This window comes from Myotis lucifugus, unplaced genomic scaffold (genome assembly GCF_000147115.1).
Source record: "Myotis lucifugus unplaced genomic scaffold, Myoluc2.0 scaffold_668, whole genome shotgun sequence".
NCBI classification, from domain to species: Eukaryota; Metazoa; Chordata; class Mammalia; order Chiroptera; family Vespertilionidae; genus Myotis; species Myotis lucifugus.
In genome coordinates, this window is record NW_005871716.1 from 295,607 (window position 1) to 311,027 (window position 15,421).

The 15,421-nt window shown below is 36.4% G+C and overlaps 1 protein-coding gene across 1 annotated transcript in view; it reads left to right on the forward strand.

The window, feature by feature from the left end:
* The window catches only part of LOC102435914 (armadillo repeat-containing protein 4-like), a gene marked incomplete at its 3' end in the record, with an annotated part of 41,974 nt that extends 28,106 nt beyond the window's left edge, over positions 1 to 13,868 (forward strand). The window contains 3 exon segments of the mRNA XM_023746377.1: positions 9,877 to 10,082; positions 10,827 to 10,910; positions 13,721 to 13,868. Of these exon segments, the coding sequence (XP_023602145.1) occupies positions 9,877 to 10,082; positions 10,827 to 10,910; positions 13,721 to 13,868 (438 nt within the window).
* Positions 13,869 to 15,421: the final 1,553 nt, after the last annotated feature.

Here is a 15,421-nt window from a genome sequence, read left to right on the forward strand (position 1 = left end):
CCTTCTGGTTCTCTGGTGACATATATGTTGGATTTTTTTTTTGTCATGGGCACACACAGATCTGGAGGGTCTGTTCATATTTTTTCCCAATCTATTTTCTCTTTGTTCAGATTGGGTAATTTCTCTTGCTATATCCTAAAATTAATGGATTCTTCCCTCTATCCTCTCTATTCTCTTGCTGAACTTACCCAGTGAGTTATTTTGGTTCATAAACTTCAGTTTTGAAATTTCCACTTGGTTCTTCTTTATATCTTCTATTCATTTGTTGAGACTTTCTTGTTCATTTGTTTCAAGTTTCCATAATTACTTATTGAAGCACTTATATGATAACTGCTTTAAAATCTTGTCAGATTATTCTAATATCTAGTTCATCTTGATATAAGCATCTATTCATCATCCTTTCTCATTCAAGTTGTGATCTTCTTGGTTCTTGATATAATGAGTGATTTTTTATTTTGTCCTGGACATTTTGTCATTATGTTGTGAAACTTTGGATTTTATTTAAATCTCTTGTTTTAGCAGGTCTTCCTGATGCCTCACTGGCGGAGGTCTGCGGGTATGGTAAGGTGGGAGTGAAAGTCCAAGTTCCCCACTTAGTCTCAATTGACAACAGTGGTGATATAAGTGCTTCATTATTGCTGGGCAGGGATGGAAGTCTCCCCATGGGCCTCTTCTGACACTGCCTTGGGTAGGAGGGAGAGGGTGCTTTATTATAGTCTTCCCAGGAGGCCTCTACTTAAAACACCGGACATGAGCCCATCCCGTCATTGTATTAAATTCAATGCCCTTGTACTAAGAGAAGATATTTTGTTATGATTTTAGTTCTTTTAAACATGTTGATGTTTATTTTATCACCCAAATTATGATCTATTCTGGTGAATTTTTTCTTGTCCATTTGAGAAGAGTGTTTATTCTGCTGTTGTTGGCTGGCATGTCCTATAAATATCAATTAAGTCAAGTTGATTTATAGTGTTGCTCAGGTCTTCAATATTCTTTTTTTTCCTATATATTCTTTTTTGTAAAAAATCTTTATGTTCTTTTATTGGAGCAAGATTCCTGACCAGTATACAATGATGTATTCACTAAACAGAGACCTGTGCAGAAATTACATACTAACCAGCTAGATATGTTTTATTACACTTTGCCTATTGATGGAATACTAGTAGTTCCACTTAGAAAGTTTTATACATCAAATAGCTTTGAATTTGACCAGGCTGTCCATTAATTCATCTCTGAAAAAATTAACTGGCATTTAATTTCAACTACTATACTTTACAGCATTAAAAAGCTTAGGCATTAGGTAGCTTCTCATAATGTTGTTCTATGCACAACGGCATCTAGCAGGCAGTCCATCATCTCGCCCAGATTCTCAGAGTGTCTCATTGGAGAACGGTAAGCTAAATAGCTGGTACTTGAGACAAAAGTACGCCTAACCTGAGTTTCTTAACCACCAATACGGACTTCTTACTCTGCAAGCCTGTCTTCTGGGCCACCTTTATAGTGCCAACGAAGACACGCCAGCCATAGCCCCGTGTGTAACTCGGCATGAGAGCACCAGGTCTGTCTGGCGGCGGTGGCTGGCACTGTTATTATATCCAGGTAAATAGAGACCCATTTTTAAAATGCCAATTTGATATACAAAATTAAAGGTACAACTAAGTTTGATTGAGATAAGTTTGCACAATCTGGCATTCCAAATGATCTGAAAATTTTCAGAAACTGATAGCAAATTGTACTCATGATGTTTCCCCGCCATGGAGACATTAATACACTGATTCGAACCCCTTTACTCAGTCCACATAGCCCTGAGATCATCCTGCAAAGTGCGTATCAAAAAATACGGAGTTAGGTTGGCAAAGTTTGGCAATATGTTATACAAGTCAAACTTAAAATCTGTTCTGAGAGAAAAGCACCAAATCCTTTGTGTACACATTTAGTTTTATTGTAACAAAGCAACTTGTACTCTTTTAATGTTTAAAACTGAGCATCATTTTTCCTTTCCAGTGAAACAAAAAGAAAATTTAAAAATAAACAGAACAAAATTACAATAGAGAAATGTCAATTCTGAATAAGATCCTACAGGTTCTGCTGATTCTCCCATCGAGTGGCAGGGCTCAAGTCATCATTAGGAGAGAATTTTATTTTAAAAGTGTCATCTCAGACTGCAAGGATGTCCGTTAAACATCACAATTAAACATGCCAAAGGAGAAGCCATGTTGTCAAAATGCCCACTTAACCCACCCAAACATCTCAAACCCACCCTTTGCTGACCTTCTATAACCCTCCCTTTTTTAAGTTTTTCTTTTTCTTTTTTTAAACAAGAGAAAGTAGACAGGTACATGTTGGTAAATGCTAACTGTCCATATTCACATAGAGACACAGTGTAATCTCTGAGCCCAATATGCAGAGAAAGGAGGAAAAAAGCTAGAGCGGGAGCCTAGCAACCTCCAGCTCCCAGCAGAGCTAAGGGAGCAGAGGTTTTTCTTTTTTTCCCACAGAGCACGGTGGTGTTGATTCCATTAAGTTTTTCTTGAGACAGGAAGGGATAAAAATGAATTTGGACCAGAAAGGGGAAAAGATTCTTTTCCCACAGTATTCTGCTCAAGGTACATCCCCCCGCCCCCCAAATAAGGTGAGAACCATGGTGTAAAGGAGAGAAAGAAAAAAGACCTCAAAAACAGGGAGACTGAGCACAAGGGGTGGGGGGGGGGGGAGAAAAAGAAAAAAAAGAATGCAACTTCTTCCCAGGGACTGGAGAAAATTTAAAAAAGGTTGGAATCCATCAGTGTTCATTAGTCATCTCCTTCATCTTCCTCTCCTTCTTCCCCCTCATCATCTTCAACTTCTTCACCTTCATCCTCATCCCCTTCTTCATCAATATCTTCCAACCTTCCTCTTCATCATCATCATCATCATCATCATCATTATCTATATAGTCTTATTAATTTTTTTCAGCTCATTTTATTGATTACTGAGAGAGAAGTTTTGAATTGTTCCAATTGTGGATTTATCTTATTTTTGCTTTTAGATCTGTTTTTGCATCATATATTTTGAAGTTCTGTTGTTTAGTTAATACACAATTAGAATTGTGTGTTAATTGACTCTGTTATTATGTATCTCCCTCTTTATCCTTGATAATATTATTTATTTTGAAGTCTATTTTGTCTGATTTTAATATAGCTATTCTACTTCCTTTTAATTGTTTTTAATGGAATATTTTCTTCAGCATTTTACTTTTGATAATTTATATTTTTAATACAAAGTACTTTCTTTTAGACCACAAATAGTTGTGCTTTCCTTTTTCATCCATTTTCATTTAACATAACTATTGATAAAGTTGAATTTAAATGTACTATCTTGCTAGTTGTTTATATTTGTCCCATTTGTTCTTTGTTCTTTTTTTTCCCTTTTATTTAGGTCCTTTTGAATTGAGCTCTTAGAAATGATTCAATTTTATTCATGCTATTCATTAGTCAGTTACACTTTTTAAAAAGTTTCTTAGTTGCTGCCCTAGGGCTATATATATATATAATTTATTATGTCCCACTTTATTTTTTTTTAATTCTTTATTAGTTAAGGTATTACAAATATGTCCTTATCCCCTCCATTAACCCCCCCCCCCCGGATGTTCCCGCAACCCAGTCCCCCTGTTGTCCATGGAATCGAACCTGGGACCTTTCAGTCCGCAGCCGACGCTTGATCTCTTCCCCCTCCCCCTCCCTCCCCTACTTTCCCTCTGGGGAGTGATAGTCTGATCCCTGTTTCTCTGTCTTTGGATCTGTCCCTGTTTATCAGTCTATGTTGTTCTCTATAATCCACAAATGAGTGAGATCATGTGGTATTTATCTTTCTCTGACTGGCTTATTTCACTTAGCATAATGCTCTCCAGTTCCATCCATGCTGTTGCAAAAGGCAAGAGTTCCTTCTTTTTTACTGCAGCATAGTATTCCATTGTGTAGATGTACCACAGTTTTCTAATCCACTCATCTGCAGATGGGCACTTAGGCTGTTTCCAAATCTTAGCTATGGTGAATTGTGCTGCTATGAGCATAGGGGTGCATATATCCTTTCTGATTGGTGTTTCTGGTTTCTTGGGATATATTCTTAGAAGTGGGATCACTGGGTCAAATGGGAGTTCCATTTTTAGTTTTTTGAGGAAACTCCACACTGTTCTCCACAGTGGCTGCACCAGTCTGCATTCCCACCAGCAGTGCAGAAGCGTTCCTTTTTCTCCACATCCTCTCCAACACTTGTTGTTTGTTGATTTGTTGATGATAGCCATTCTGACAGGTGTGAGATAATACCGCATTGTCGTTTTGATTTGCATCTCTCGTATAATTAGTAACTTTGAGCATGTTTTCATATGTCTTTCGGCCTTCTGTATGTCCTCTTTTGAAAAGTGTCTATCTAGGTCCCTTGCCCATTTTTTGATTGGATAGTTTGTCTTCCTATTGTTAAGTTTCATGAGTTCCCTGTAAATGTTGGAGATTAAACCCTTATCGGTGATATCATTGGCAAATATGTTCTCCCATGTAGTGGGTCTTCTTGTTGTTTTGTTGATGGTTTCCTTTGCTGTGCAAAAGCTTTTTATTTTGATGTAGTCCCATTTGTTTATTTTCTATTTAGTTTCCATTGCCCTAGGAGCAGTATCAGAGAAGAAATTCCTTTAGCATATGTTTGCAATTTCGCTGCCTGTGGATTCCTCTAGTATTTTTATGGTTTCTCGTCTTACGTTTAAGTCTTTTATCCATTTTGAGTTTATTTTTGTGTGTGGTGTGAGTTGGTGGTCTAGTTTCATCTTTTTACATGTATCTGTCCAATTTTCCCAACACCATTTATTGAAGAGACTGTCTTGACTCCATTGTATGCTCTTGCCCCCTTTGTCGAATATTAATTGAGCATAGTGGTTTGGGTCGATTTCTATTCTATTCCATTGATCTATATGTCTGTTCTTGTGTCAGTACCAAGCTGTTTTACGAACAGTGGCTTTGTAATACAGTTTGATATCTGGTATTGAGATCCCACCAACTTTGTTCTTCTTTCTCAGGATTGCCTGCAGCTATTCGAGGTCTTTTTTTATTCCCGATGAATTTTGGAACGTTCGTTCTAGATCTGTGAAATATGCCGTTGGTAATTTAATGGGGATTGCATTGAATCTATAGATTGCTTTGGGTAGTATGGACATTTTGATGATGTTGATTCTACCAATCCATGAACACGGTATGTTTTTCCATCTGTTTATGTCTTCCTCTATCTCTTTTTTCAGTGTCCTGTAGTTTTTCGCGTGTAAGTTTTTTATCTCCTTAGTTTAGTTTATTCCTAGGTATCTTAATTTTTTTGGTGTGATGGTAAATGGGATTGCTTTTTTAGTCTCACTTTCTGTAAGTTCACTATTGGTGTAAAGAAATGCCATGGATTTCTTGGCATTAATTTTGTATCCTGCTACATTGCCAAATTCATTTATTAAGACCAATAATTTTTTGATGGAGTCTTTAGGGTTCTCTATGTACAGTATCATATCATCTGAAAATAAGGACAGTTTTACCTCTTCTTTTCCAATTTGGATGCCTTTTATTTCTTCTTCTTGTCTAATCGCAACAGCTAGTACTTCCAGTACTATGTTGAACAGGAGTGGTGAGAGGGGGCATCCCTGTCTTGTTCCTGTTTTTAGGGGGAATGGTTTTAGTTTTTGCCCATTGATTATGATGTTGGCTGTGGGTTTGCCATATATGGCTTTTATTATGTTGAGGTACGATCCTTCTATTCCTACCTTGCTGAAAGTTTTTATCAAGAAAGGGTGTTGAATTTTGTCAAAAGCTTTTTCTGCATCAATTGATATGATTATGTGGTTTTTTTCTCTCAATTTGTTTATGTGATGTATTATGTTTATTGATTTGTGGATATTGTACCATCCTTGCATCCCTAGAATAAATCCTACTTGGTCATGGTGTATGATCTTTTTGATGTACTGCTGGATCCGATTTGCTAGGATTTTGGCATCTATGTTCATGAGAGATATTGGCCTGTAATTCTCTTTCATTGTGTTGTTTTTATCTGGTTTTGGTATTAAGGTGAGGCTGGCTTCATAGAATGAGCTTGGAAGTGTTCCTTCTTCTTGAATTTTTTGGAGTAGTTTGAGGAGGATAGGTTTTAGTTCTTCCTTGAATGTTTGGGAAAACTCCCCTGTGAAGCTGTCTGGGCCCAGGGTTTTGTTTGCTGGAAGGTTTTTGATTACTGCTTCAATTTCCTCCATAGTTATTGGTCTATTGAGATTTTAAGCTTCTTCCTGATTAAGTTTTGGAAGTTGTATTTTTCTAGGAATATGTCCATTTCCTCAAGATTGTCTGTTTGTTGGAGTAGAGTTGTTCATAGGATTTTCTAACAATCCTTTGGATTTCTGGGGGGGCTGTTGGTATTTCTCCTCTTTCATTTCTGATTTTGTTTATTTGGGGCCTTTCTCTTTGGTTCTTGGGGGAGCGTGGCTAGAGGTTCATCAATCTTGTGTATCCTTTCAAAGAGCCAGCTCTTGGTTTTGTTGATCTTTTGTATTGTTTTTTTGGTCTCTATGTCGTTTATCTCTGCTCTGATCTTTATTATTTCCTTCCTTCTGCTTACACTGGGCTTTTCTTGTTGCTCTCTTTCTAACTCTTTGAGTTAAAGAGTTAGGTAATTTATTCTCATTGTTTCTTGTTTCTTGCAGTAGGCTTGTAGCGCTATGAACTTCCCTCTCAAGACTGCTTTCACTGTGTCCCATAGGTTTTGGGTTGTTGTGTTTTCATTGTCGTTTGTTGCATGATGTTTTTTATTTCTTCTTTGATCTCTCTGTTAACCCAGTCATTGTTTAATAGCGTGCTATTTAGTCTCCATGTGTTTGATTTTTTTGGATTGTTTTTATTGTAGTTGATTTCCAGTTTTATGCCACTGTGGTCTGAGAAGATGTGTGATATGATTTCAATCTTCTTGAATTTGAAGAGACTTTGCCTGTGACTAAATATATGGTCTATCTTTGAAAATGACCCAGGTGCACTTGAGAAGAATGTATATTCTGTTGTTTTGGGGTGAAATGTTCTGAAGATGTCAATTAATTCCATCTGATCTAGTGTGTCATTTAGGATTGATGTTTCTTTGCTGATGTTTTGTTTAGAGGATTTGTCCATTGGTGATAATGGGGTGTTAAAGTCCCCTACTATGATTTTGTTGCTGTCAATCTCTCCCTTGATCTCCTCTAAAAGATTTCTTATGTATTTGGGTGCTCCTATATTGGGTGCGTATATGTTTACCAGAGTTATTTCTTCTTGTTGGATTGCTCCCTTTAGTATTATGAAATGGCCTTATCTCTTTTTATGTCCTTCACTTTGAGATCTAATTTGTCAGATATAAGTATTGCTACCCCGGCTTTTTTTCTGCTTCCATTTGTCTGAAAAACCTTTTTCCATCCCTTCACCATCAGTCTGTGTGCGTCTTTTTTTCTGAGGTGGGTTTCCTGTAGACAGCAGATATATGGGTCATGTTTTCTTATCCACTCAGTTACCCTATGTCTTTTGATTGGGGCATTTAATCCATTTACATTTAAAGTTATTATTGATAGATACTTGTTTGTCGCCATTTTTATTCTTTACCCCTGTGATCCTTCTTTGTTTCCTGTTTTTTCTTTTTACAGAAGACCCTTTAGCATTTCTTGCATTGCTGGTTTGGTGGTAATAAACTAACGTAGTCCTTTTTTGTCTGTGAAGCTCCTGATTTGACCCTCAATTTTGATTGATGGATTCAGACCCTTCCTTTGCATGACTTTGTATATTTCATTCCATTCCCTTCTTGCCTGATGTGTTTCTGTTGAGTAATCAGTCACTAGTCTGATGGGGGATCCTTTGTAGATAACTTTCTGTCTCTCTCTGGCTGATTTTAAGATTCTTGCTTTGTCATTGGTGTCTTCCAATTTAATTATAATATGCCTTGGCGTCGGTCTTTTGGGGTTCATTTTGTTTGGGACTCTGTGAGCTTCTTGGATTTGTGTGAGTTTTTTCTTTCCTATATCAGGGAAGTTTTCTGTCATTATTTTTTCAAACAGGTTTTCTATTCCTTGCTCAGTTTTCTCTTCCTCTGGCACCCCTATTATTCGGATGTTGTTTTGTTTCGTGTTGTCCCAGAGTTCTCTTAGGCTCTCTTCCTGCTTTTTAATTTTATTTTTCTAGAAGCTGCTCTGCTTGGGTATTTTTTCCTACCTTGTCTTCTAGCTCACTGATGCGGTCCTCTGCTTCTTCTAGTCTAATGTTGATGCTTTCTATTGAGTTCTTTATAGCAGTGATATCATTTTTCATTTCTTCTTGATTTTTCTTCATTTCCTCTTGGTTCTTACACATATTGTTGAATTTGTCTTCCATTCTTTTCATCCACCTTATGGCCATTTCTCTGAATTCTTTCTCTGACAGGTTGCTTGCCTCCATTTCCTCCATTTTGTTTACTTCCTTTTCTGGTGATGCCCGGTTTTCTTTCATATGCGGGCTGGTTCTTTGTTTCACCATGATCTCTCTTCTCCAGATGTTTGCTTATGTAGTTCTCGCTCTGCTTTCCGTGGGGAGAAGCAGGGTTCCTCTAAGTTCATGTAGTCACGCTGCTTGGGGTCCATTGTTTCCGGGTTAGTAGCCGATCTCTGGATGCGGTGGATGCCAGGTCTTTGGCTTTATACGCTCCCAATAACAGCCACTCAAGATGGCGCGTTCTCTGCGGCTGAGCCGGCGCTCCGGGAGAGATTTCAGCCACAGTCTCCAACCGTTCCCTTTCTCCCCTTAAAGGATTTTTTTAATTTAACCAAATTTAATATACTTGAAATCACATGGAAAGCTTTATCAAATACAAATTAATAAATATATTTTACTTATATCTTAAATATTATAAAAGGTTTTGCCTCTAAGAAGTGCAAAATAAAGTATTTCTATTATGTCCCACTTTAAATAATACTATACAATTTCACAAATATTTTAAGAACCTCATGATAGTGTACATGAATGCCTCTCCCTGTCCTTTGTGCTATTGTTACCATATATTTTATTTTTATGTACTAACCCCTCAAAACACTGTTACTACTTATGCTTCAGTAAATTATATTTTAGAATGATTAAAAATAATAGAGTTTTATATTTATTTTTTCCATTTCTATAGATATGTTTATTTTTGCCATTTCTATAGATTATTTCTCTGTATAGATCCAGTGTTTCTGACTGGTGCGATATTCCTTGTGATTGAAGGATTTCATTAACATTTTTTCTAGTACTGGCCTTCTGATGGTAAATTCTCTTGGTTTTTGTTCATCTGTGAAAGACTTTATTTTCACCTTCAAATTTGAAAGATATTTTGGGTCTCAGTATAGAATTTTGAGTTGACAGGTTTTTCCTCCCTTATTAGTACTTTAAAGACATAATTTTATTTTCTTCTACCTTGCGTTGTTTCTGGTGAGAAGCCTCTTTTAACCATTATGTTTCCTCCTCTATCTATAACGTGTCTTGCATGTCTGACTAGGTAAAGATGTTCTTTTTATCCTTGGTTTTAGCAATTTGAATATGATGACTCCCAGTCAATATAGGGTTTGAATTTAATTTTTTCTAGTGGTGATGGAGAGTGAGGAGGTTCCGCCCTGCAGTTGTATCTGTGTGTGCTACAGCAGAGGTGAAGTTTAGGAACATCACATTACTATCAGTGTAACTCCAGTAGAGGCCTTGGTGTTGAAGTTATCCTTAGTCAATTGTGTCAGTGAGCAACAGAAGATGCATCTGAGACTTCCTTTTCTGAATTTATCACCAATGTTAATTTTCAGATAGCACTAGAAAAGTCAGCAGGGATATCATTGTAAATACATACTTAATTTTTTCTTTAATAAAGCAAACTAGATTTAATGAAGAACTGCAAAAGGAAAAGGATCAGCCTAAAGAGACACCTAAGAAGGAAGCAGCAAGCACCTTACGTAAAGCTAATCCTGGCTCAGACAAGAGTATGTTGGAGAAGAACCAAATTAATTTTGGGAAGAATCACATGATCAAGAGATTAAAGCCAAGTTTAAACTGGAAGACCACTATTGGTTCCAAAGAGTATGTAGACATTTGCATGATGGGATTTTAAAACCATCTTTAGTGACCATATTTGTCTAATTTTTTACAGAACTTTATTTCATAGTAGAAAATACAGAGTAGTATTCTTTCCTGCTCCTCTTCCTATTTCAAGCAGAGAGATTTGACAGGCAACAGGGTTTATATGTGGGTTCTGGAAAGGGAATGGAAGAACACAATTCACTTTCATGTAGTTGGTAAGTTGGGCAAATAACTTGAAAAAGATGATACAACACATGGAGAAATCACATGGGCTACTTGTTAAGTGGGAGGTGAATTTTTAAATTCAGCTTTTTGTATGTGCTTATTTTTTTAAATTAAGAATTTACCTAAGTGTTAAATGAAAACCAAGTAGGTGCCAAAGACTATGCTAAAGCTGGGGATACATGGAAAATCAGATACAGGCCTTTCTGTAACATTGGGTGGAGAAGGTAAAAAAAATAGACAACTACGATCAAGGCAGTAATCTACTAGATTAAAAGGTACAGAGTAAAGTCCTTTCACAATGATGGCAGCCTTTGAAGACATGTTCCTAGTACAAAGGAATACTGAACAAATTGCTTCTTCATTATAGAAAGTGCATGACTGTGCTCAAAGGAAATTCTCTGTGTCTGGAAAACACATAATTTGGGGGCATGAAAATGTTGGAATACTTGTATACATTTCCATTTTTAATTTCCTATTAATTACCAAAAAGTAACTAATAAAGAATGTTTTTAGACACAGAACCTCACTTCATGAGGAAAAACATGGCGGAAGACTTGAAAAGTCAGCACCATCTGTTTCACCTGGAAAAGCACAATTGGTTCGGTATGTTTCTGTTAACCAGTTCTTTAACACCATTTCTTACATGATGTGCTAACTAATCCTAACTAATGGCATTCTTACTCTTAGGGTGCCAAGATATTTATACTGACAGTTACTAGTAATGTTTTGCACAATGATCATACTGGATTTCTTTTAGTGCAGAGCTGGAAGAAATGGCAGAAATCTCACATTGTGAAGTTTTCAACTTGGGAAAAAATAACAAACTTTAAGATACTCTACTACATTTATACTACTTGGGGGGGGGGATTGTCAATATAATAAACACTAATTTGTTTGACAATTCTTCAACTTTTTATTTTTAAATAACTATAGATTCACAAAAAGTTGCAGAGATACTACAGAGAGGTCTCATCTCCCCTTCACCTAGCTTCCCCCAAAGGTGACATCTAGGGTAACTACAGCATAATATCAAAACCAGGAGGGTAGCATCGGTACAATGTATATGTATACTTCATGCCATTTTGTCACATGTAAATGGTGTGGTGACTATGGCAATCCAGAAACAGGACTATTCCATCACTACACAGAGCTCCTTCCTGCTGCCCCTTATAGTCATACCCACTCCCTTCCCCCCATTATTCCCAGTCCCTGGCAACTGTTAATCTGTTTTCCATTTCTATAATTTTGTCATTTTGAGAATGTCATATAAACATAATCATAAATTTTTTGTACTGGCTGTGTTTTTCATCTAATACTCTTGACATTCATCCAAGTTGTGGCATGTATTAGTAATTTGTCTCTTTTTTTTTGCTAAGTAGTATTCCATGGTATGGATGTACCATACTGTAATTTCTCACCTATTGAGGGAAATTTTCATTCCTCTCAGTTTTTGGCTATTACAATTAAGGTGGTTGTAAATAATTATAGACAAATTTCTATATGGATGTAAGCTTTCATTTCTCTAGGACAGCGGTTCTCAACCTGTGGGTCGTGACCCCTTTGGCGGTCGAACGACCCTTTCACAGGGGTCGCCTAAGACCATCCTGCATATCAGATATTTACATTACGATTTATAACAGTAGCAACATCACAGTTATGAAGTAGCAACGAAAATAATTTTATGGTTGAGTCACAACATGAGGAACTGTATTTAAAGGGCCAGAAGGTTGAGAACCACTGCTCTAGGATAAATGCCCAATTGCCGACACATGTAATAATTGTGTGTTTAGCTTTATAAGAAATTGCCAGATTCTTCCAGAGTGGCTGTACCATTTTACTATCCTACTAACAATGTATGAGACTCAGTTTCTTCTTATCCTTGCCAACATTTGGTATTGCCATATTTTTTATTTTCTCTGCACTAAAAGATGTGTAGTGTTGTCTCATTATGGAATTAGCATTTCCTAAAATGGCTAGTGATATTGAACATCTTTTCATGAGCTTATTGCTCATGTATGTTCTTCAGTGAAATGTCTTGTATGTCTTTTGCTTATTATCCAATCAGATCATATTTTGTTTTTAAATGTTGTGTTTTGAGAGTTCTTTATCTATTTTGGGTATCCTAGGTTGGATATGTGGTTTGCAAATATTTTCTCCTCTCTGTAACTTGTTTTTTTCATTCTCTTAATATAGGGTCTCTCATAAAACAAGTTTTTAATTTTGATAAAGTTCAATGTATCAATTTTTCTTTTATGGATTGTGCTTTTGATGTCATGTCTAAGAACTCTTTGTGATGCCTCTAGTCCTGAAGATTTTCTCCTTTGTTTTTCTCTAAAAGTTGTGTTATTTTTACATTAAAGACTGTGATCCATTTTGAGTTAATTTTATATATAAGGTGTGAGGCTTAGGCCAAGCTACACTTTTTTGCCTATGGATGTCCAGATGCTCCAGCACCATTTGATGAAAAGACTGTCTTTTCATCATTGAATTGCTTTTGCATTGTTAAAAAAAACCAGTTGGGTGTGTTTATGTGAGTCTATTTCTGGGTCTCTATTATATTCAGTTGATTTTTATCTGTAGCCTTTCATGAATACCACACTGTCTCGATTACTGTAGCTATATAGTAAATCTTGAAATATGGTAAAGTGGTTATTCTCACCTTCTTTTAAAATTGTTTTTGCTATTCTAGTTTCCTTCCTTTTCACATAAATTTAGAATAATCTTGCTATATCTATTTTAAAAAATGTGCCAAAAATTTTGATGTTTTTACTATGTAGAGTAATCTAATCTATAAACACTATGTGTGTCTTCATTTGGACTTTTTATTTATTTCACCAGCATTATGTAGTTTTTAGCATACAAGTCCTGTACAAAATTTTGTTAGATTTATATCTGGAACTAGAGACTCCAGTACAATGCTAAATAGCAGTGGTCAGCCGAAACCGGTTTGGCTCAGTGGATAGAGCGTCGGCCTGCGGACTGAAAGGTCCCAGGTTCGATTCCGGTCAAGGGCATGTACCTGGGTTGCGGGCACATCCCCGGTGGGAGGTGTGCAGGAGGCAGCTGATCGATGTTTCTCTCTCATCGATGTTTCTAACTCTCTATCTCTCTCCCTTCTTCTCTGTGAAAAATCAATAAAATATATTTAAAAAAAAAATAGCAGTGGTCAAAGTGGACATCCTTGTTTGTTCTCCATCTTAGGGGAAAATGTCTTTCACTATAGTAAGTACAATGATAGTGTCGGTTTTGTACATATTCTTTATCAAGTTGAGGAAGTCCCCCTCTGTTCTTGTCTTTGGTTTTTTTTTAGAGTTTTTATCATTTAGGTAGATGTTGCTGAAATAGTAACGTTATAAGCATGTACATGCTGTGACATAAATATATTTATTATATGTTGTTGTTATTATTCTTAGTAAGAGTGCTGACAAGGTTGAGGAAATTGTTAGTGAGAGCTCCTCAGAGAGTGAAGAAGATGAAGAACCACCTGATCATCGCCAGGAAGCAAATGCAGATTTGCCATCGGAATATTGGCAGATTCAGAAGCTGGTGAAATATTTGAAGGTAAGACAGACCCTTTGTACTATGTTTGCAATGTTTATTTTTAAATCCTTGCCCCAAATGTATATTCTGCTTCCGAGTTTATTGTATGTTTCTTTCAAATAAGGGTTGTAGGAACCCTATTTTTATTTAAATGTGTACAGGGAGGAAGGTCTTATTCCCTCTAGGATGGCAAGGTTAGTCCTCCTGGAGCAGGCAGGCTGCCTAGAGCCAGCTATCTTGCTTAGAGCATCTGGGTAGCACCAGATACTATGACTTACCACCAGTGAGGTGTGATGGAAAGAGCATGAATTTTTGAAGTTGGACTAATTTTTCTGCTGTACCACTTACTAGCAGTGTGGCTGTTGAAAAGTTTGGTTTGAGCCTTATTTTTCTCAACCTATGGTATAAAATAAGTATCCTATAGGATTAGTTTAAGGATTGAGAAAACATTTGAAACATGTGGCATAGTGTCTGATACATAGTAGGTACTTAAAATATTCATTGGTACATTTCCATTATTATCTTCAGTAATAAAACATACATATGAAAACAGTTTACATAATAACTGGCCATATAATGTTGTATTTAAGTACTTGGATGGTGGTGGGATTGGGGGAGGAAATCAGAGAAAATGATTTGCCAAAACCCAGATTAATATTATTTTCTAATATTGGATAGCTAATATTGATCACGTCTAGGCTGTGTTTAAAGCAAAAGTCCAGAAGTACTTGTGAAAACAACATTATGGCTTATCTCATGTTTTCCTTCTGCTTCTCCATGTCTTTGGTCAAATCAACATGGGCATTTGCCAATGCCTTTGCATACTTAAAGGCATTTAGGTAACTCCTAAAGTGCTAATGGGTACTTTTCCTGTGCCTTTGAGGTCTTCCAGAACTGACAGGTAAAATAGCCTATTTGTGCATATTTTTGTGAATTCTCCAAGGCCCTGCATAGATATGGCCTTGTAGGCATAAGTCAGTTGAAAAAGTTTTTCTTGCAAGAAACATATGCCCCTTCCTCTGTCAGACACAGTCTCAGCTGCAATTTATAGAAAAAGAAAAGTTTTCCTGAATCCCATGGAAAGGTAGTCAAGAAATTTGGAAAATGGGGAAAGGATTCTAATTCTCCTTGGAGAATTAAAATTTAGACATTGCTGATTCAAAGGAACTTACTAACATCATTGAAAGCAAGAGCAGTTAATTATCTAAGCTTGGTAATCATTCCATAATATATCTGTATAGCAAATCACATTGTACACTTTAAATAGAGATAATTATATTTGTCAATTATTCCTCAATAAAGTTGAAAAAACACACAATGCTAACAGTACAATCAAAGTTGAAAGTAGGCATTTCTAAGCGTCAGGACAGAAGCAAATAGGAGAGAAGTGATCATAATCTAATGTCAGCCTTGCCTGTAGCATTTGCCATTTTCTAAATGTGTGTCTGCTGCTAACAGTGAGTCATTCTTGCATAACTATTAATATGTTTATATGCATAGTATACTTTATACAAATCCTATTAGTGGTGTTCCAAGAAATAACAAATTTGAAAGCAAAATAAGTCATTAAATTT